The sequence below is a fragment of the Taudactylus pleione genome, unplaced genomic scaffold (genome assembly GCF_031769625.1).
Source record: "Taudactylus pleione unplaced genomic scaffold, aTauple2 ptg000875l, whole genome shotgun sequence".
Taxonomy (NCBI): domain Eukaryota; kingdom Metazoa; phylum Chordata; class Amphibia; order Anura; family Myobatrachidae; genus Taudactylus; species Taudactylus pleione.
In genome coordinates, this window is record NW_028285277.1 from 3,425,834 (window position 1) to 3,448,116 (window position 22,283).

Consider the following 22,283-nt stretch of genomic DNA (forward strand, 5'->3'; position numbering starts at 1 on the left):
CTATAATCGTAACGATCAATCGTACACCATTTCACCACAGTGTATGAAGAATTTCAAGGGTAATCGTACAACACATCTTACCAACTTTGAATCGCACCGTGTATGGGGACCTTATGACTACGTCTAACTAGTTGGTTTAATCTTAAAAAATCAAAGAGCTGCTGGTGTAGCGTGTAATAAGTGTCAATGGACAAAAGAGGGCAGTATCTAGGCACAGAATGAAGAGTTCATGATTAGAGCGCTCATACATTGTGACAGTCATGATGTACTGATAATAATAGTAATAATAATAGTATTTTTTTTTTTTTTTACTGGACAAAAGAGATGTCAATTATTTTTTTCTTTATAAATTCTTTGTTATCCTCTATCTGATAATAAAATTATTTATAAACATTTTATTCATTTTTCTCCTGTCTTGTGGATGGGAAAGAACACTGTAAGTCACCGGCTAATCGCCAGCCAGCCACTGTACTGCACAGATATGAAACCTTCTTCCAAATTCGGCCCATATTCAATTAGTTTTGCGTACGCGATAAAGTTTCGCCTGCCGTACTTTTCACCTACATCGCGTATTTTAGCCGCGGAAACTTATCACGTGCGTACCTGCAATTCGCCCTATTTAATTCCAAAAGACATGAAAACGGAGACACGCGAAGTCAGAACAGGCGAAAAGTGGTGTCAGAATCGGGGGAAAGCAGCCTGAACCCCCCAAAAAGATGCGGAAACTTTGGGGATCAATGTAGTAGTGCCCGATTTGCCCTAATTAAACTGTTTGGGGTACTTAAGTTGGTACAATTGCCTCTAATTAGCGTCTTTGCACAAGTGGTGAAGAATAGCCTTAAGCCGTTTTTTGGGGTGAAAATAAGTAGTCCTGTCAAATTTGGGTTATTTGAAAATGGGTGAAAGCATATTTAGAGGTCGCTAAAGTGAAGTTATAAAAAACGTAAAAAACGCACCTTCAGCAAACACCTGCAATCCAAAAAACACCTCACCCAGACCCCCCAAAAGTCTATTTTGATACTTTTTATGTTTGTACCCCCCTTTTTACTTTTTCGCCCCATGTTCAAAGTGCTTTTCTGGGGTGTTCCTCATTTTTTTACGCAGTTATCATTTGGGGGGCTGTCCCAAGGGTGCTGAGTGGTTTCCCCACTTTTGCACCCCAAAATAGCGATTTTGCACTTTTTTTCTCCATTCAGAGGCAAATCTTTTTTGCCTATTACATTGCGTTGCCTTTTTGCGTATGCGAAAAGTGTTTGCAATTGAATACGGAGATAAGTTTCCGCCTGGCGAAAAGTCGCAATCGGTGACACTTTTTTTGCGGCTTCCGACTTTTTGTGGCTAATTGAATACGGAACTTAGGGCCTGATTCAGAGCCGCTCGTAAGCGGCCGCTCGTTCGTTCCGAGCGATGTTTGCCCAACTGCGCATGCGTACGGATCGTAATACGCATGCGCGAACCAGTCAGTGCGGCCGAAAATCGTTTGTTCGCTAAATAGCGAATGCCTGCTAATATGAGTGACAGGAGGAGGCGTATGTGGGTGGTAACAGGGGAAGGTGCTTGAAAACGGGGAGTGGAGATCAGAAGGCAGGCGTGCTTAAAGGTCAAAACGGGCGTTTTATGGGTGTGCATAATTAATACAGCAGCGTCAATGACCACGTCACTGGGTTATTTTATAGTCAGAACTGCTCACATGATTACGGTAGGAAAAACCAACCACAAGAATAGCGAGCAGTTCATACGCTGGTCGATGTACTCGATTAATCTAATAAATAGCGGACATGACGTAGGATGCGAGCGGCCAGGGGGCGTAGTTTCCAAAAAAACGACCGCAAGTTTTGTTCGCTCGTTCAGACATAGAGGCGTGAACAGACGGAAAAGAGCGAACGGTTCATTTGAATAGCCACCCCTTTTTTCTGAACGAACGACCACAAATAGCGTCCGGCTCTGAATCAGGCCCTTAGTACAAAAAGTACCTCGCAGCCTGCCAAGCTGTAATTTAGCAAATAAGAATGGTAGGGCGGACGTGAGAGCTAAAGGGGGGTCCACCTTACAAACTACACTGGGCCATCGTATAGTGTGTGCCCCACGTGCATTGTTTCATGAATTGGGTGGTTGCATCTTCCCATCTGGTGTGCTGCATATCAGATGGGACGATGCTAGAAATTAGCGCTGTGCAATCACATTAAGCATGTCACAATATATACCGTGTTGTCGTATGGTGGATTGCGCAGAGTGTACAGCTATGTTATATATCATTACATTGCTGAGGTGTGTACCCAGCTTACGACAGCAAATGTTTTTAAACTCACTTGATACGTGTCAGCTGAGATCCCAAAAATACGAGTAGAAATAACTTTAATATGAATGTACTTATTCTCAAACAGAAGGCTGCAGAAAGCTTAATGACAATATTTTGCATGTCAAATTAGTTCTACTTGGATGATGAACAATAATGATAACTGAACGGCTGTCCTGATTATTCTTATTAAGAAGGTCAATGTCAGGGCACCAGCTCCTCCATATAAAGCACAGCCCCCTTTATACCACTTACCTAGTGTGTAGCAGGACAGCTGTTATTTAAGATACCTTTTCCTGCCTACTTTCATATTTCTAAGTGAATTCGAGATCCCCACAACGGTCAACACCAACTATTTCAATCAATACATTTAAATTTTACATTTTAATCAGTAAGCAGCAATTACAGTATAATACTCTGCAGGTAATGCGCTAAACGTTCTCAAACTCAGGGTCTCATTCAGACCCGCTCACAAGCGCCAATGCGCTCGCAAGCGGGTCGATGTAGAGGCCCTGCGCACGTACATGCGCAAGCCCCGGAGCGAGAGAGAAATTCTCTCACTCCGGGGCTTACTACAAAAGGGGCGGCTGTCGATGGTGATCGACAGCTCGCAACCTTTTCTAGGCGGGGGGTGGCTTGCCAAACGGAGGTGTTCCCGACGGAACGCCTGTTGTTTGCGGCCGGCCCCACTGACATCACTCGTGATGTCAGTGGTTAGCTTCCGGCTCTAATAGAGCCGAAAGCTCACTGGGGCTTGCGGCAGACGAGACCCTACCACAAGGGTCTCGTCGCAAGCCCCGATGGTCGCGATGGTCTTGACCATCGCGACCATCATCCTGGCCGCTCGCTAAAGCTGTGGGTGATCACCCACAGCCTAGCGAGCGGCCAGGAGGCCGGGCCGGAAAATAGATGCGGCCGCCCTCATTCACAGCGAGCGCTCGCATTTTGCGAGCACCTCTGAATGAGGTCCTCAGTTTTCAGTACCCCAAACACTTCATATTTTCCGGGTCTAGTTGCAGAATCCCAAGTGAAATAATTAGCTCCACTTGTGGATCTTTTAAAATGTGTCAGTGAGTAATAAGTACACCTGTGCACCTGCTGGGTGACCTGGAAAACATGAACTGTTTGGGGTCCTGAGAACTGGAGTTTGAGAACCACTGTGTAATCATGTCACCACCATGGGCCGTGCAGTACACAGTAATAACATTGTGGCATCCGCAGGGTTAAACAGATGGGGGGGAAAAAATATACAATTTTACCTCATTAATGACAGAATCTGTTTGAGGATTGAGTTGAACGAGAAATTGCATAGTCAAGTGTATAAACACTTTAGTCTTAAGTTACAATTATTCTCCCTGTCTGCGGAGGGCAGGGCTACAGCAAGTGCTTATAATGCCTCATTAAGGGCTTCTGCATGACCCCAGAGATGTTCTGAATGACACTATGATTTTATACTGTGTGCAATTACTTTGTAATCAAACCTTTTGTAGAGGCAAAGCAGACGTTTAGCACAACAGCCCTGGTTTTATCTGTGTACTCTGACAGCGAGGAGATATTTTCATTTGTCAGTCTCCTGTGAGACGCTTCCTGAGCGGGTGATAAGCTCCATCATATAAAAACTCATTCACTTGCAGCCGGTCATATCTTTATGACTACAAAGTTACCTTTTATAGTGAGAAGACATTATCTGACAGGGGAGATTTATACTACAAGGTATGACGACGGTATTATTTCACTAAATGAATATTCCTCCAGTGTAGGCGATCAGCGGCTTCCAGCGAGGGGACACAGCGTATTATGGTTCCCGTTTTCTGTTCCCAAGGACCCCTAATAAGTATACACTACTGTCTGGTACAGGCTGGATTGTGGCTTCAATACAAAACTGCTGACTCCGGCCTATATAGCTTCTCTCCAATCCAGAGTAGGATGCACTGACTCCCTGATTCCCTGCGTCCGAGCACTAAACCTTTACCAGTGTCATCATTCTAAGGCCGGAATGTACTAAAGGAAAAATGCAGTAAAAATCCAGTTTTCGGGGGTTTTACCGCATTTCCATATGTACTAAGCCCTGGCCGCCCTTTTATCGGTGAAGAGGGTAACGCCAGAAAACCTACCTATGGACTTCTTACCGCACCCGCACCCGACACTTCGCCACCGCCCCGCACACGCCCAGCACTGGACCCCACTCACTTGCCGTCCTGTGCTCCTGCTGGGTCCTCCGCCTCCTCCTAATCTTCCGGGGCTTCCTGCACAGGTCACCAGCAGGAAGCTCCCGGGGTTCGGAGGGGGCAAGGTCCCACTGAGACCCCCCGTCTCCTGGCGTCGGATACTTCGCAGAGGGCAGCTCTTATCGCAAGAGCTGTCCTTTGCGATACTAATTGCATGTGTTAGTACATATGTGATTAGTAAGGTTGCGGTGACTTGCGGAATGGTCACCGCAACCTTAGTACATCCCCCCTGACTTCGTGTACATACAGCCGTTCATTACCACGGTATGTACCAAGGATTTAGCTAAAGGACATCTCTCCTGATAAGAGCTGTCCTTTCCGATGCTGCCGGGCAGAGGGAACACCCCGAAGTTCTTCTACGCATTATGGGCCTGATTCAGACCCACTCGCGAGCAGCTGTCCGCTCGCAAGTGGTCGATGGTGTGCACTGCGCATGCGCACGACGGAGGGTAGATAATCAATAATCAAATGATTTATTAGCTAGATAACAATGGTTAAAGGAATACTGCAAAATACAAATCATTTAAAAATAATTTAAAAATACAGTAACTAATAAAAAATCAGGCTTAAAAAATAAAGCATAAAAAAAAATCTCTTAAAATTGGAATGCATTTCACAGCACCTGGCCGCTTCCTCACAGCACCTGGCCGCTTCCTTACAGCACCTGGCCGCTTCCTCTCAGCACCTGGCCGCTTCCTCACAGCACCTGGCCACTTCCTCACAGCACCTGGCCGCTTCCTCACAGCACCTGGCCGCTTCCTCACAGCACCTGGCCTCTTCCTTACAGAACCTGACCCACTTCCTCACAGCACATGGCCGCTTCCTCACAGCACATGGCTGCTTCCTCACAGCACCTGGCCCGCTTCCTCACAGCACCTGGCCGCTTCCTCACAGCACCTGGCCACTTCCTCACAGCACCTGGCCCGCTTCCTCACAGCACATGGCCGCTTCCTCATAGCACATGGCCGCTTCCTCACAGCACTTAATCCGCTTCCTCATGGCACATGGCCGCTTCCTCACGGCACCTGGCCCCTTCCTCACAGCACATGGCAGCTTCCTCTCAGCACCTGGCCGCTTCCTCACAGCACCTGGCCGTTTCCTCACAGCACCTGGCCGCTTCCTCACAGCACTTGGCTGTTTCCTCACAGCACCTGGCCGCTTCCTCACAGCACATGGACGCTTCCTCACAGCACCTGGCCACTTCCTCACAGCACCTGGCCGCTTCCTCACAGCACATGGCCGCTTCCTCTCAGCAGCTGGACGCTTCCTCACAGCACCTGGACGCTTCCTCACAGCAACTGGCCGCTTCCTCATACAGTGATTATTATCACACATCCTCTATATACACAGTGCTCAGGCTGCTATCCTGCACCTGTACCTGCAATCTTCCCATCACTTATTATAGCAGTGTAACCTCTCGTGTCCCCCACAGCCTGCTGTACATATACAGTGATTATTATCACATCCTCTATATACACAGTGCTCAGGCTGCTATCCTGCACCTGTACCTGCAGTGCCGCCATCTTGGCCTGGAAAACCATGTGATTCTGTATAAAAAGTGGCGCATTTGGGCAAATACCGCGGTGCTACATCATATGCAACGGTGGAGAAGCGTTTTGCATCTAAATTACCCTGTGCTGCAATTGTGGATGCAGCAGCCAATTAGAATTCACTAGACAGTAACTAGTGCGGCCACTGGTGGCGCTGTCCTCTTGTCATCAGCTGGAGCAGTGCAGTGAGAGTAGGTTGGCTCTGAGCTGAGGCATAATACTGAGATCATTAGCTGTGTATTGTACTGTGGCCACCAGATTTGGGTGGGGAGATGTATCAAACTTTCTAAAGAGGACAAGTGTAGAAGTTGTTCACTGCATCCAACTTTTGTTCTGGCTAATTATGTTGTAGCACGATCCAGATTATGTCTATTGATTGGCTCCAACATTGATCCTGAACATTAATGGGGACAGTGCAAGAGACATTCAATGTCAGTTTTATTAGAAGCCGGGATGGGAGGCTGACTGAGGATTCAAAGGCCATTGTATGACATGTGTGTTACCCTACAAAGGCACAAGTAACACTGTGACACAGAACTGCCAGTGTTGTGTAATATAGGTCACTACATTTGACTTTTTTATTATAAACTGATGGCCTGAGTGGTCACCAAAATACATACTGGCTGATTTGTCCAGTGAGCGACATCGCCGGTCCCAGCGGGGGTGGCGGCATCGGTAAGTGCATACACACTTGCCGATGTCGGCAACGATGAACGGGGGCGGTAGGGCCGTGCTGCATTCGGCAGCATGGCATCGCTAACGATATCCCCAGAGTGAGCCGCATGTTCAGGCGACTGGGGGTATCATTAACGACCCACGGGAGCGCACGTCGTCCGCCGTTTACTGCATACACACTGAACGATATGTCGTTCAACGATATCGTTCATATTGTTCACAATTATCGTCCCGTGTGTATGCGTTAAGAAAGGGCATTATTTACTGGTTATCCAATAGGAGCTCTATATGGTATATTGGTCATCAGATGTTTTTTTTTTTTTTAAATAAAAATGTAATAAGTTTTTCTAATTGAAAAAATGCAATGTTCAGTTATATTTCATGTTATGTCACTGAGGCATGAGGCACATAATATTAATTCAGCCCACAAAATATTTGCCTCGCCATGTGACAGGTGTACTGGCATACTCTACATCCCCAGCGGGAGCTTTCTGCTATAAAATGTCTTCATTAGTCCTTGCATACGATATAAAACCTTACTTTGAATTGTCTTTTAGGTATTGTTATCAACTGGTGTTGCCGGATTGTCAAACTTGTATGAGGTGAATCTATTTACAGCTATGCAGTATTGTCATGGCCAGAGTAAGTAGACACAGAGTGACTGACAGATTGCCACACTTGCTTTGCAGACATACAAGGTTCGGTTGGGTTATGGTGCATACACACGATCAGATTTTTCCTTCAGATATGAACGATAACGATTTAAAAATCGTTCAGTCGTTCATATCTGAAGGAAAATCGTTCATATCTGACATGCCTGAACGATGGACGATCAACGATGCGCGTTCCCGATGGTCAGATAACGATTTCTGATATCTGATGTGTTTGCAGTCAGACTTGGACGATTCCATTCATTTTAATGCAGTCAAAAATCGTTCAAATCGTTCAAAACTTTGGTAAAATCGTTTAAATCGTTCAAATCGTTTAATCGTTCAATCGTTCATCTGACAAATCTGACAAGTCTGACAAATCTGACCGTGTGTACGCTCCATTACAGCAGTGTTTCCCAAACCTGGTCCTCATGGCCATCTCACAGTCCAGTCATTAGGGATATCCCAGCACAGGTGGGTAGATCAAGCTGATTGAGGTAATAATTAAGCCACCTGTCATTTGCCCATGAGGACAGGTTTTGGGAGACACTGGGTTATAGGATACACAGGCTCCAGGGTCGGTGATGTTACAGCAACTCAATATGAGCATTTTGACCATTAATTGTCCTAAGGAAGTGGGAGGAACCCCTGAAGTGGAGTGAGGGGGTAACACGACTATGTAACAGCTGCAGCAGAATGTCAGGTAAATAATAACAATGTATATTACCTTTATTGTTAATATTTGAAAAAATCAATATTAGGGTTTGGTCGTCCTTAAATTCAGGCATGTTTCAAATGGTATGCGGCCAGTAAGCCGGTGGTCGAAATGCCGACCGCCGGCTTCCCGACTGTCAAATCTCAGCATGGGACTAATGATAGGCGTCGAAATCCTATCATTATCCACCCGCCGTAATCCCGAACGAAGGTAAGCCGGGCGTCGGGAGCAGACAGCCGCAGGGGGGGGCGAGGGTTAGGCATAGGGGCTCCCGGGGGGACTTAGGGATAGGCACCCCCCCCTTCCCCCGATTCAGTCTCAGATAGCTGGGTGCTGAATGAGTTAATTTGCAGTGTGGCCCCTGGCTTGGCCAGTCCATCACAATTACCAGGGGATCCACTAGTTACCCTAAAATTCAGCAGGCCCATGCAGTATTTGCCACAAGGGAGACATTGGGAATGAATCTTGTTTCCTTTAAACTTTATGTGTCCGACCGTCTGTACTGTAGAGTCAGACAGGTGAGTACAGGTAGAGTCTCCCATATCCGAATATTCCGAAATACGGATTTTTTTTGGCATGACTGACATAATGAAACCGTTGATTTTTGATGGTTCAATGTACACTAACTTTGTCTACGGCACAAATTATTAAAAATATTGTATAAAATGACCTGCAGGCTGTGTGTATAAGGTGTATATGAAACATAAATTAATTTTATGTATGTAACACAAACTTTGTTTGAGCCACAAAATTATTGAAAATATTGTATAAAATGACCTGCAGGCTGTGTATAAGGTGTATATAACACATAAATGCATTCCGTGTGTATATTTGGGTCCTATTACCAAGATATTTCATTATGGTATGCAATTATTCCAGAATACGGAATATTCCGTTATCCAAAATACCCCTGGTCCCAAGCATTTTGGATATCGGAGACTCAACCTGTAACATTGTACATAAAACATTATTTAGCGGAATGCAAGTCACAGCCATTTGAATGCATTGTCTATGTTGCACTCGGTAGATTGAAGGTAATTGCAGTTTGATTGGAGTTTGTGCACTTTTGTGTCCTGTGAGCCAATAACCTGCCAGTGTAAGCACCCCCTCCCACCTAATTTATAACCCCTTCCAGTGGCAAATGCAGGATTTCTAGAGGGGGGTTTCCAAATGCTCGATTTTAGAGTGAGTGTGGCCAGTCCATAAAGAGGGCATAATTAGTACTTATCCAGCTTTAATATGCGTTGTACTGTACAAAGTGTATTGTGTGTCATAATTCCAGCAGATACAGGACCAGCGATCATAGTATGCCATTAGGTGCGGCAGTAGGTCCATCCTCTCTGAGCTGAATGTTTTTATTTCAGATGTAGGCTCCATTCCAGGAACATGCAGCACAAATAAAATTCTATTATATTACTATTTCTATTGTGGTAATGGTGTGGGCAGGGGAGGTGGGTCTCCAGGCAGACGGAAACCCCCCCTGCATTTGCCTATGCCCTCCCCTGCCCTACTACACATGATTGCTGCTTTTGGGGCTACAGTGAGTCAGTCTAGGACATAATTATGGGCTACACACAAACCATAGGTAATAAATGACTGTGTGCATTACATGTGCTGTGGTAGGAAGCTGCTGCCATTCCATCACTGTATATGTACAGCAGGCTGTGGGGGACACCAGAGGTTACACTGCTATAATAAGTGATGGGAAGATTGCAGGTACAGGTGCAGGATAGCAGCCTGAGCACTGTGTATATAGAGGATGTGATAATAATCACTGTATATGTACAGCAGGCTGTGGGGGACACCAGAGGTTACACTACTATAATAAGTGATGGGAAGATTGCAGGTACAGGTGCAGGATAGCAGCCTGAGCACTGTGTATATAGAGGATGTGATAATAATCACTGTATATGTACAGCAGGCTGTGGGGGACACCAGAGGTTACACTGCTATAATAAGTGATGGGAAGATTGCAGGTACAGGGGCAGGATAGCAGCCTGAGCACTGTGTATATAGAGGATGTGATAATAATCACTGTATATGTACAGCAGGCTGTGGGGACACCAGAGGTTACACTGCTATAATAAGTGATGGGAAGATTGCAGGTACAGGGGCAGGATAGCAGCCTGAGCACTGTGTATATAGAGGATGTGATAATAATTACTGTATATGTACAGCAGGCTGTGGGGGACACCAGAGGTTACACTGCTATAATAAGTGATGGGAAGATTGCAGGTACAGGGGCAGGATAGCAGCCTGAGCACTGTGTATATAGAGGATGTGATAATAATTACTGTATATGTACAGCAGGCTGTGGGGGACACCAGAGGTTACACTGCTATAATAAGTGATGGGAAGATTGCAGGTACAGGGGCAGGATAGCAGCCTGAGCACTGTGTATATAGAGGATGTGATAATAATTACTGTATATGTACAGCAGGCTGTGGGGGACACCAGAGGTTACACTGCTATAATAAGTGATGGGAAGATTGCAGGTACAGGGGCAGGATAGCAGCCTGAGCACTGTGTATATAGAGGATGTGATAATAATCACTGTATATGTACAGCAGGCTGTGGGGGACACCAGAGGTTACACTGCTATAATAAGTGATGGGAAGATTGCAGTTACAGGGGCAGGATAGCAGCCTGAGCACTGTGCATATAGAGGATGAGTGATAATAATCACTGTATATGTACAGCAGGCTGTGGGGGACACCAGAGGTTACACTGCTATAATAAGTGATGGGAAGATTGCAGGTACAGGTGCAGGATAGCAGCCTGAGCACTGTGTATATAGAGGATGTGTGATAATAATCACTGTATATGTACAGCAGGCTGTGGGGGACACCAGAGGTTACACTGCTATAATAAGTGATGGGAAGATTGCAGGTACAGGGGCAGGATAGCAGCATGAGCACTGTGTATATAGAGGATGTGTGATAATAATCACTGTATATGTACAGCAGGCTGTGGGGGACACCAGAGGTTACACTGCTATAATAAGTGATGGGAAGATTGCAGGTACAGGGGCAGGATAGCAGCCTGAGCACTGTGTATATAGAGGATGTGATAATAATCACTGTATATGTACAGCAGGCTGTGGGGGACACCAGAGGTTACACTGCTATAATAAGTGATGGGAAGATTGCAGGTACAGGTGCAGGATAGCAGCCTGAGCACTGTACATATAGAGGATGTGATAATAATCACTGTATATGTACAGCAGGCTGTGGGGGACAGCAGAGGTTACACTGCTATAATAAGTGATGGGAAGATTGCAGGTACAGGTGCAGGATAGCAGCCTGAGCACTGTGTATATAGAGGATGTGATAATAATCACTGTATATGTACAGCAGGCTGTGGGGGACACCAGAGGTTACACTGCTATAATAAGTGATGGGAAGATTGCAGGTACAGGTGCAGGATAGCAGCCTGAGCACTGTGTATATAGAGGATGTGATAATAATCACTGTATATGTACAGCAGGCTGTGGGGGACACCAGAGGTTACACTGCTATAATAAGTGATGGGAAGATTGCAGGTACAGGGGCAGGATAGGAGCCTGAGCACTGTGTATATAGAGGATGTGATAATAATCACTGTATATGTACAGCAGGCTGTGGGGACACCAGAGGTTACACTGCTATAATAAGTGATGGGAAGATTGCAGGTACAGGGGCAGGATAGCAGCCTGAGCACTGTGTATATAGAGGATGTGATAATAATTACTGTATATGTACAGCAGGCTGTGGGGGACACCAGAGGTTACACTGCTATAATAAGTGATGGGAAGATTGCAGGTACAGGGGCAGGATAGCAGCCTGAGCACTGTGTATATAGAGGATGTGATAATAATTACTGTATATGTACAGCAGGCTGTGGGGGACACCAGAGGTTACACTGCTATAATAAGTGATGGGAAGATTGCAGGTACAGGGGCAGGATAGCAGCCTGAGCACTGTGTATATAGAGGATGTGATAATAATTACTGTATATGTACAGCAGGCTGTGGGGGACACCAGAGGTTACACTGCTATAATAAGTGATGGGAAGATTGCAGGTACAGGGGCAGGATAGCAGCCTGAGCACTGTGTATATAGAGGATGTGATAATAATCACTGTATATGTACAGCAGGCTGTGGGGGACACCAGAGGTTACACTGCTATAATAAGTGATGGGAAGATTGCAGTTACAGGGGCAGGATAGCAGCCTGAGCACTGTGCATATAGAGGATGAGTGATAATAATCACTGTATATGTACAGCAGGCTGTGGGGGACACCAGAGGTTACACTGCTATAATAAGTGATGGGAAGATTGCAGGTACAGGTGCAGGATAGCAGCCTGAGCACTGTGTATATAGAGGATGTGTGATAATAATCACTGTATATGTACAGCAGGCTGTGGGGGACACCAGAGGTTACACTGCTATAATAAGTGATGGGAAGATTGCAGGTACAGGGGCAGGATAGCAGCATGAGCACTGTGTATATAGAGGATGTGTGATAATAATCACTGTATATGTACAGCAGGCTGTGGGGGACACCAGAGGTTACACTGCTATAATAAGTGATGGGAAGATTGCAGGTACAGGGGCAGGATAGCAGCCTGAGCACTGTGTATATAGAGGATGTGATAATAATCACTGTATATGTACAGCAGGCTGTGGGGGACACCAGAGGTTACACTGCTATAATAAGTGATGGGAAGATTGCAGGTACAGGTGCAGGATAGCAGCCTGAGCACTGTACATATAGAGGATGTGATAATAATCACTGTATATGTACAGCAGGCTGTGGGGGACAGCAGAGGTTACACTGCTATAATAAGTGATGGGAAGATTGCAGGTACAGGTGCAGGATAGCAGCCTGAGCACTGTGTATATAGAGGATGTGATAATAATCACTGTATATGTACAGCAGGCTGTGGGGGACACCAGAGGTTACACTGCTATAATAAGTGATGGGAAGATTGCAGGTACAGGTGCAGGATAGCAGCCTGAGCACTGTGTATATAGAGGATGTGATAATAATCACTGTATATGTACAGCAGGCTGTGGGGGACACCAGAGGTTACACTGCTATAATAAGTGATGGGAAGATTGCAGGTACAGGTGCAGGATAGCAGCCTGAGCACTGTGTATATAGAGGATGTGATAATAATTACTGTATATGTACAGCAGGCTGTGGGGGACACCAGAGGTTACACTGCTATAATAAGTGATGGGAAGATTGCAGGTACAGGTGCAGGATAGCAGCCTGAGCACTGTGTATATAGAGGATGTGATAATAATCACTGTATATGTATAGCAGGCTGTGATGGACACCAGAGGTTACACTGCTATAATAAGTGATGGGAAGATTGCAGGTACAGGTGCAGGATAGCAGCCAGAGCACTGTGCATATAGAGGATGTGTGATAATAATCACTGTATATGTACAGCAGGCTGTGGGGGACACCAGAGGTTACACTACTATAATAAGTGATGGGAAGATTGCAGTTACAGGGGCAGGATAGCAGCCAGAGCACTGTGCATATAGAGGATGTGTGATAATAATCACTGTATATGTACAGCAGGCTGTGGGGGACACCAGAGGTTACACTACTATAATAAGTGATGGGAAGATTGCAGTTACAGGGGCAGGATAGCAGCCTGAGCACTGTGTATATAGAGGATGTGTGATAATAATCACTGTATATGTACAGCAGGCTGTGGGGGACACCAGAGGTTACACTACTATAATAAGTGATGGGAAGATTGCAGGTACAGGTGCAGGATAGCAGCCTGAGCACTGTGTATATAGAGGATGTGATAATAATCACTGTATATGTACAGCAGGCTGTGGGGGACACCAGAGGTTACACTGCTATAATAAGTGATGGGAAGATTGCAGGTACAGGGGCAGGATAGCAGCCTGAGCACTGTGTATATAGAGGATGTGATAATAATCACTGTATATGTACAGCAGGCTGTGGGGGACACCAGAGGTTACACTGCTATAATAAGTGATGGGAAGATTGCAGGTACAGGTGCAGGATAGCAGCCTGAGCACTGTGTATATAGAGGATGTGATAATAATCACTGTATATGTACAGCAGGCTGTGGGGGACACCAGAGGTTACACTACTATAATAAGTGATGGGAAGATTGCAGGTACAGGTGCAGGATAGCAGCCTGAGCACTGTGTATATAGAGGATGTGATAATAATCACTGTATATGTACAGCAGGCTGTGGGGGACACCAGAGGTTACACTACTATAATAAGTGATGGGAAGATTGCAGGTACAGGTGCAGGATAGCAGCCTGAGCACTGTGTATATAGAGGATGTGCTAATAATCACTGTATATGTACAGCAGGCTGTGGGGGACACCAGAGGTTACACTGCTATAATAAGTGATGGGAAGATTGCAGGTACAGGTGCAGGATAGCAGCCTGAGCACTGTGTATATAGAGGATGTGATAATAATCACTGTATATGTACAGCAGGCTGTGGGGGACACCAGAGGTTACACTGCTATAATAAGTGATGGGAAGATTGCAGGTACAGGTGCAGGATAGCAGCCTGAGCACTGTGTATATAGAGGATGTGATAATAATCACTGTATATGTACAGCAGGCTGTGGGGGACACCAGAGGTTACACTGCTATAATAAGTGATGGGAAGATTGCAGGTACAGGTGCAGGATAGCAGCCTGAGCACTGTGTATATAGAGGATGTGATAATAATCACTGTATATGTACAGCAGGCTGTGGGGGACACCAGAGGTTACACTGCTATAATAAGTGATGGGAAGATTGCAGGTACAGGTGCAGGATAGCAGCCTGAGCACTGTGTATATAGAGGATGAGCGATAATAATCACTGTATATGTACAGCAGGCTGTGGGGGACACCAGAGGTTACACTGCTATAATAAGTGATGGGAAGATTGCAGGTACAGGGGCAGGATAGCAGCCTGAGCACTGTGTATATAGAGGATGAGCGATAATAATCACTGTATATGTACAGCAGGCTGTGGGGGACACCAGAGGTTACACTGCTATAATAAGTGATGGGAAGATTGCAGGTACAGGGGCAGGATAGCAGCCTGAGCACTGTGTATATAGAGGATGTGATAATAATCACTGTATATGTACAGCAGGCTGTGGGGGACACCAGAGGTTACACTGCTATAATAAGTGATGGGAAGATTGCAGGTACAGGTGCAGGATAGCAGCCTGAGCTCTGTGTATATAGAGGATGTGCTAATAATCACTGTATATGTACAGCAGGCTGTGGGGGACACCAGAGGTTACACTGCTATAATAAGTGATGGGAAGATTGCAGGTACAGGTGCAGGATAGCAGCCTGAGCACTGTGTATATAGAGGATGTGATAATAATCACTGTATATGTACAGCAGGCTGTGGGGGACACCAGAGGTTACACTGCTATAATAAGTGATGGGAAGATTGCAGGTACAGGGGCAGGATAGCAGCCTGAGCACTGTGTATATAGAGGATGTGATAATAATCACTGTATATGTACAGCAGGCTGTGGGGGACACCAGAGGTTACACTGCTATAATAAGTGATGGGAAGATTGCAGGTACAGGGGCAGGATAGCAGCCTGAGCTCTGTGTATATAGAGGATGTGATAATAATCACTGCATATGTACAGCAGGCTGTGGGGGACACCAGAGGTTACACTGCTATAATAAGTGATGGGAAGATTGCAGGTACAGGGGCAGGATAGCAGCCTGAGCACTGTGTATATAGAGGATGAGCGATAATAATCACTGTATATGTACAGCAGGCTGTGGGGGACACCAGAGGTTACACTGCTATAATAAGTGATGGGAAGATTGCAGGTACAGGGGCAGGATAGCAGCCTGAGCACTGTGTATATAGAGGATGTGATAATAATCACTGTATATGTACAGCAGGCTGTGGGGGACACCAGAGGTTACACTGCTATAATAAGTGATGGGAAGATTGCAGGTACAGGTGCAGGATAGCAGCCTGAGCTCTGTGTATATAGAGGATGTGCTAATAATCACTGTATATGTACAGCAGGCTGTGGGGGACACCAGAGGTTACACTGCTATAATAAGTGATGGGAAGATTGCAGGTACAGGTGCAGGATAGCAGCCTGAGCACTGTGTATATAGAGGATGTGATAATAATCACTGTATATGTACAGCAGGCTGTGGGGGACACCAGAGGTTACACTGCTATAATAAGTGATGGGAAGATTGCAGGTACAGGGGCAGGATAGCAGCCTGAGCACTGTGTATATAGAGGATGTGATAATAATCACTGTATATGTACAGCAGGCTGTGGGGGACACCAGAGGTTACACTGCTATAATAAGTGATGGGAAGATTGCAGGTACAGGGGCAGGATAGCAGCCTGAGCTCTGTGTATATAGAGGATGTGATAATAATCACTGCATATGTACAGCAGGCTGTGGGGGACACCAGAGGTTACACTGCTATAATAAGTGATGGGAAGATTGCAGGTACAGGGGCAGGATAGCAGCCTGAGCACTGTGTATATAGAGGATGAGCGATAATAATCACTGTATATGTACAGCAGGCTGTGGGGGACACCAGAGGTTACACTGCTATAATAAGTGATGGGAAGATTGCAGGTACAGGTGCAGGATAGCAGCCTGAGCACTGTGTATATAGAGGATGTGATAATAATTACTGATCTCTCAGCCTCTATATGTATCAGCTGGAGTTTCTGCCGTGAGGCTGAACCAAAACTCCTTATAGGGGAGGGGACTAGTATACCCAAAATACTCAGCCCCCTCTGTTCACCCTGACACTTAAAGGCAGACTAGTATATGTGTGTATGAGGGTGAGTCTGTGAGGGAGGGGGTGCGCCTATCACTGGGAGGCTATTACAGAGTGGAAGAGCCGGGGAGTGCTAGCTCTGTGACTCCCCCCGCCCTCACCAGTGGTGCGCTCCCAGCTCTCAGGCTCAGCAGCTTGCCAGGCTCAGTCTCACACCAGCCTAGAAGGGAGCTCTGCAACTTTAATTCTCCAGCAAACTGGGGTTGAGGATTATCTGTTACTGCCAGTCCGGGGACATTACTGCACACAATACAAATGGATGGGATTTTTGCACTCTTGGCATGTGTGCTGACTGCTAAAGCAGGTAAGACTGGCAGAGGACAGGCATGCCTATCTGTACCTGCCAGCTGGGGTGTAAGGGGGGTGCAGGTAAATGTGATTCATGCATTGCACATGTGGGTGTTTGCCTGGTGCAGCTGGGCATTTGTCATGGCACATCTGGATATCTGTCATGGTACATCTGGGTATTTATCATGTGGCATGATACAGCTGGCTGTGCAGAACAGGCGCTTGCATGGTATAGAGAAGAGAACATATACAGTACAAGGTTGAGGCTCGTTACATGATGTGTGTGTGGTCTTTGCATTGTACAGAATGGTTGATGTGCCTCTGATCTTGCAGCCTGTACAGAGCACAGCTGTGATTTCATAGAGATGTGATGTACCTGGTGATGAGAGGCTGCAGGTGTGATATACAGGGCACTGTACATGGCTGCACAGGGGGTCACACTATGGCTAGTGTCCCGTGGATCAGTGCATGATGTATACTGTTAGTTGCAGTGCAGAGAAACTTTGCATTGTACAGTATCTTGCTTTGCAACCAGGATGGTCCCTGTGTGACAATGCAGACCCAGCACCCTGGTCAGCATTTATACTGGGGGTCTGTGCATTCCCCCACTGCCCAGCCAGGTGCCCACACTCTGACATCTAATGGAAGTGTCATCTGCCTGGATGCCCATGTGTACTGGGCATGTGCTTGTAAATGGAAAGATTAGTGTCATCTCCCTGGGGGCTCCTTGCAATACCTGGCTTCCCTGCACTCCAGCACTCACCTGTGTTCCAGAATAGAACTGGGAACATCTAGTGTGGCAGACAGCAAGCCTTCTCCTGCTGGTGATTATCTTCCTGAGTGACAGCCCTTCCCTGACTGCTCCGGCTCTGATTTGTATATTCTGCTTGCCTTCCTATCAGCTATGTCCAAACATTCTCCCACTAAAGCCTCCAGTCCCCACTAGTAACCCGGCTCATCATTAGATCTCCTGAATGTCAGCAGTAATATAGGTTATCTGTTGGTGTCCTCCTTGCACCATACCTCCTCTGGATGGCAGGATATGTGTGTGTGTGTGTGTGTGTGTGTGTGTGTATATCTATCTATCTATCTATCTATCTATCTATCTATCTATCTATCTATCTATCTATATATATATATATATATATATCTCTTACAATAAGGCAGCACTGATCAGGTTAAATTGCCCTCCTTGCCGTAGGCTCAGCATTGGGCTGTTTGAAGCTCTGTACACAGGTGAATTAACCAGAAGACCATTCACCATCCTTCAAAAGATTTTCATTGCCAGCATTTTCTTGATTAGCAATAGAAAGTCCACAGGAGGATACAGTTCCTATTAATATTTGATGTATTTGCAATGTGTGGGAGGCTGCAGTACAGGATCTGCTGTCTAATAAGACACAAAAAGCTGTCCTGGATACATAGGGGGAGATGTATCAAAACTTGTAAAGGGGACTTCTCAGCAAAGTCCTTTTATTCCTTGGTAGAATTGGGGACTGTGTGCGATAGATGGGTACTGCACGCCTGCTGGGCAGATATAGGGGAACACCACTGTTTCCCATCATGGCTAAAGGTTAGAGTAGCTGGGTCCAGATGGCGATTTCAGCTGCACGATAAAACGTAGAGGATGGGAAACTTCCATTATAATCGTTGCCCCTAATATCGCAGATGAGTGGCCCAGGGTTTATTTGCTGGTATTATAAGTCTGTTTAAAAAAATAAAAAAAAATAAAAAGGTACAAAACTGAATTGGGGACAAGTTATTATTACTCTGCTGGAAAAATGAAATAACAAAATCCACTGTGCAATAGCGATTTAAATGGCAATTACTACAAGAAGCTCTCCCAGTGAAATCATTTCTTAATGTGATTTGGTTTGAGGAGTGAGATTGGAGCTAGGTGCCCAAGTCTCATGAATGTTAATGCTGGAAATAGTATTGTTTTCCATTTGCAGGTGCTAACCCTGTAATCAGCGGAGCTAAGTAAGGGGGTACTTACATAAAATTGGATCATCTCGTCCGTGCTTCACTTGTGATTTGCGCTTATTCAGATTTGTGACATGAAGTGTTGGGGATTGGAGTCATTTAACTCGTTACCTGCTGGGGGGACCAGTGTGCCCATATTCTGCCGGTGATGGTGAATAGCGTGCTGGATGTCAGTCTCACTCCTGTAGAGATGCTGTGATTAGTACATAGGAGGATTTATAGCCACTTTTCTCCGGCTGTCTTACATTTTGGCATATTAGAAAATACAGAACAGGGGGCGCAGATTAGGACTATTTATAAGTGCCTCCAGTTAGGGCCATTGACTGCTTATTATGGAGGTAGTGAATCATACAGCTTATTTTTGGGAGCACACCTTCTACACCTACTGTATGTGTGTTCCCTCTGTTAAACATGTGATGAGCTACAGTAGTAGGGCTGAGAGCTGAGGCCACAGATAAACCCCAGGCATGTGTGGGGGTAGAATAAGTAGCCAATCAGATGTTCACAGCAGTGCAAAGATAATTGTGCAAATATTGTGGATGGCTGTGACCTATAACGCACTGTAAGGACAGGGATGCATGTGACAGTGACAGGAGGGGAATGGGGGCAGCAGGAAGCCACAGACTGAGAGTTATATAGTGGGAGGAGAAGGGTCTCCAGCAGCACAGAGTATATCAGGAGATGAGTGATGTGTCTGTGAGGACAGGGCTGCATGTGACAGGGGCAATGACATGATCTGAGGAGGGGAATGGAGGCAGCAGGAAGTCACAGACTGAGAGTTATATAGTGGGAGGAGAAGGGTCTCCAGCAGCACAGAGTATATCAGGAGATGAGTGATGTGACAGTGAGGACAGGGCTGCATGTGACAGGGGCAGTGACATGATGTGAGGAGGGGAATGGAGGCAGCAGGAAGTCACAGACTGAGAGCTATATAGTGGGAGGAGCAGGGTCCCCAGCAGCACAGAGTATATCAGGAGATGTGTGATGTGTTAGTGAGGACAGGGCTGCATGTGACAGGGGCAGTGACATGATGTGAGGAGGGGAATGGGGGCAGCAGGAAGCCACAGACTGAGAGATATATAGTGGGAGGAGCAGGGTCCCCAGCAGAACAGCGTTTATCAGGACGTGCTTCATTTTATTTAAAACTTGCAACATAATATATAAATAAATACACAAAATAGAATAAATATACATAACCAAAAACCTTAGGTAACCATAATATTTCATCATATTAAATCCCCACAAAAAGAAAACTAAAACAAACAACTGAACCTACCACCTATATGCAATCCATGGTTTACCATGACTAAACCTCCGTCTTTCCTTGGTCTGTAGGTGATACCCCTCTTGACTATATTGATCATATTCCCCCACAACAACAGGAAGAACAAGGAATTCAACCTGGACCACATAGATTGAGGCAAAAAGCACAAATAACTAACTATAAAAAAAAATAGGGATCGGGTAAGTTTTGCACAAGTCAACCTTTTCCCTCAACGATAACTTCCATCTTTTCCCGCTCTCTACCTTCCTGGCTGCATCTTCCAGATTTTTATTCCAGTTTTGGGAGGCGTAATCACCATGGTCAACTTTGATGCCTAGAATTTTGATTTGCTGACTAACCTGAGGGGAGGTGTTCGGTAGGCAGTACTCATCACCTTCCTCCCCCATCCAGAAACCTTCACACCTCTCATGATTAACCTGGAGCACGAGGCCTCACAGATGTGGTGTTCCACTTCACGAATCTCTGCCTGTGAAGACAGAACCACTGTGTTGTCATCTGCATAGGCCACCACCCTCAGGGGGGATTCCGGGCCTATCTGCCCCCCACCCCACAATTCCACTCTCTACCTTTCCATTATGACAACCTATAGAACACTCTATCACGTTACAGTCACTGCTTACAGTAGGTGCCTGAAGTCATCACATATAAAGCAAGTCCACGGCTGTCCATTATAAAATCATTGCACCCTTCACGTCCAATGTAAGCAGCTGAGGGTACGTGCACAAATCCAGAATCACGTAACTTTATCATCACCTCCCAAGCTCCGCCCCATATCCCCAAAGTATATCCCGATTTCACATGGTCAGATTGCACATCACAAAATCTTGTTAACCAACACTCATTCCTTATTAATATTTTTGCTTTGACTATTGTGTTTCGTTACTAAGCTCGTCCTGTATACCTTGTAGGGGTCATCTGCCATTTGCCCCAGAATGCTTGTAACCCCTGATAGGACAAGAAACTAACATCAAACTCAGCAGATTTCATCGTGTGTATCCATGCATATAAGTCAGATGCATGAAATCCCAAACTGAATATCATTTGCAAAAATACTTCTTTCGTAGGTACTGCACCTTCCTCAGCCCATTTATATTGTATTAAATTCCTTTTTCCCATCTGTCCAGAACTAACAGGCATCTGTATATCATTCCTAACTGGCACATTTGAATCAAGACACAATGGGCCTGATTCAGACCCGGTCGAAAGCGCTGCGCGCTTGCAACCGGGTCGATGGTGGCCCAGAGCGCTTGCGCACGACGGAACCGGCTCCGACGTGCGCATGCGCGAGACCCAGATAGCGACGGGCAATCCGTCGCTCCAGGTCTCGTACCAAAGGGAGCGTGCTGTCGATGTTGAGTGACAGCACGCCCCCTTTGGTGGGTGGGCCGGGGGAGTGGCTGCCCAAACGGAGGCGTTCACATGGGAACGCCACGAGTGATGTCAGTGGGAGAGATTTCGGCTCTGTTAGAGCTGAAATCTCTCTGGGGCTTGCGGCAACGAAACCCTACCACAAGGGTCTCGTCGCAAGCCCGATGGTCTTGACCATCGTGACCATCTTCCTGGCCGCTCGCTATAGCTGTGGGTGGTCACCCACAGCTATGCGAGTGGCCAGGAGGCCGTTCAAAAAAAATAAAAAAATAGCCCGGCCTTGATTCAGACCCGCTCACTCCCAGCTTATGGATATTCAGCTAAGTGACGTCACGGCATAAGCACGCCCACAATATCTTGGCGAGCGATCACTTTGTGTATGTAGACGCCCACCAGCCTGTCTTTAG

General features: G+C 46.1%; 1 protein-coding gene across 4 annotated transcripts in view; it reads left to right on the forward strand.

Moving 5' to 3' along the window:
- The first annotated feature begins 7,984 nt into the window (after window positions 1–7,984).
- Window positions 7,985–22,283, forward strand: part of NELL1 (neural EGFL like 1) — a 647,610-nt gene continuing 633,311 nt past the window's right edge. Inside the window, exon 1 of one of the 4 annotated variants that reach the window (XM_088458962.1) lies at window positions 7,985–8,102. In XM_088458962.1, the coding sequence (XP_088315088.1) occupies window positions 8,096–8,102 (7 nt within the window). In that variant the 5' untranslated portion in view covers window positions 7,985–8,095. Of the gene's footprint in view, window positions 8,103–16,992; window positions 17,257–22,283 lie in introns of those variants that run through there. The other 3 variants (XM_088458961.1, XM_088458963.1, XM_088458964.1) reach the window with 3 other exon arrangements.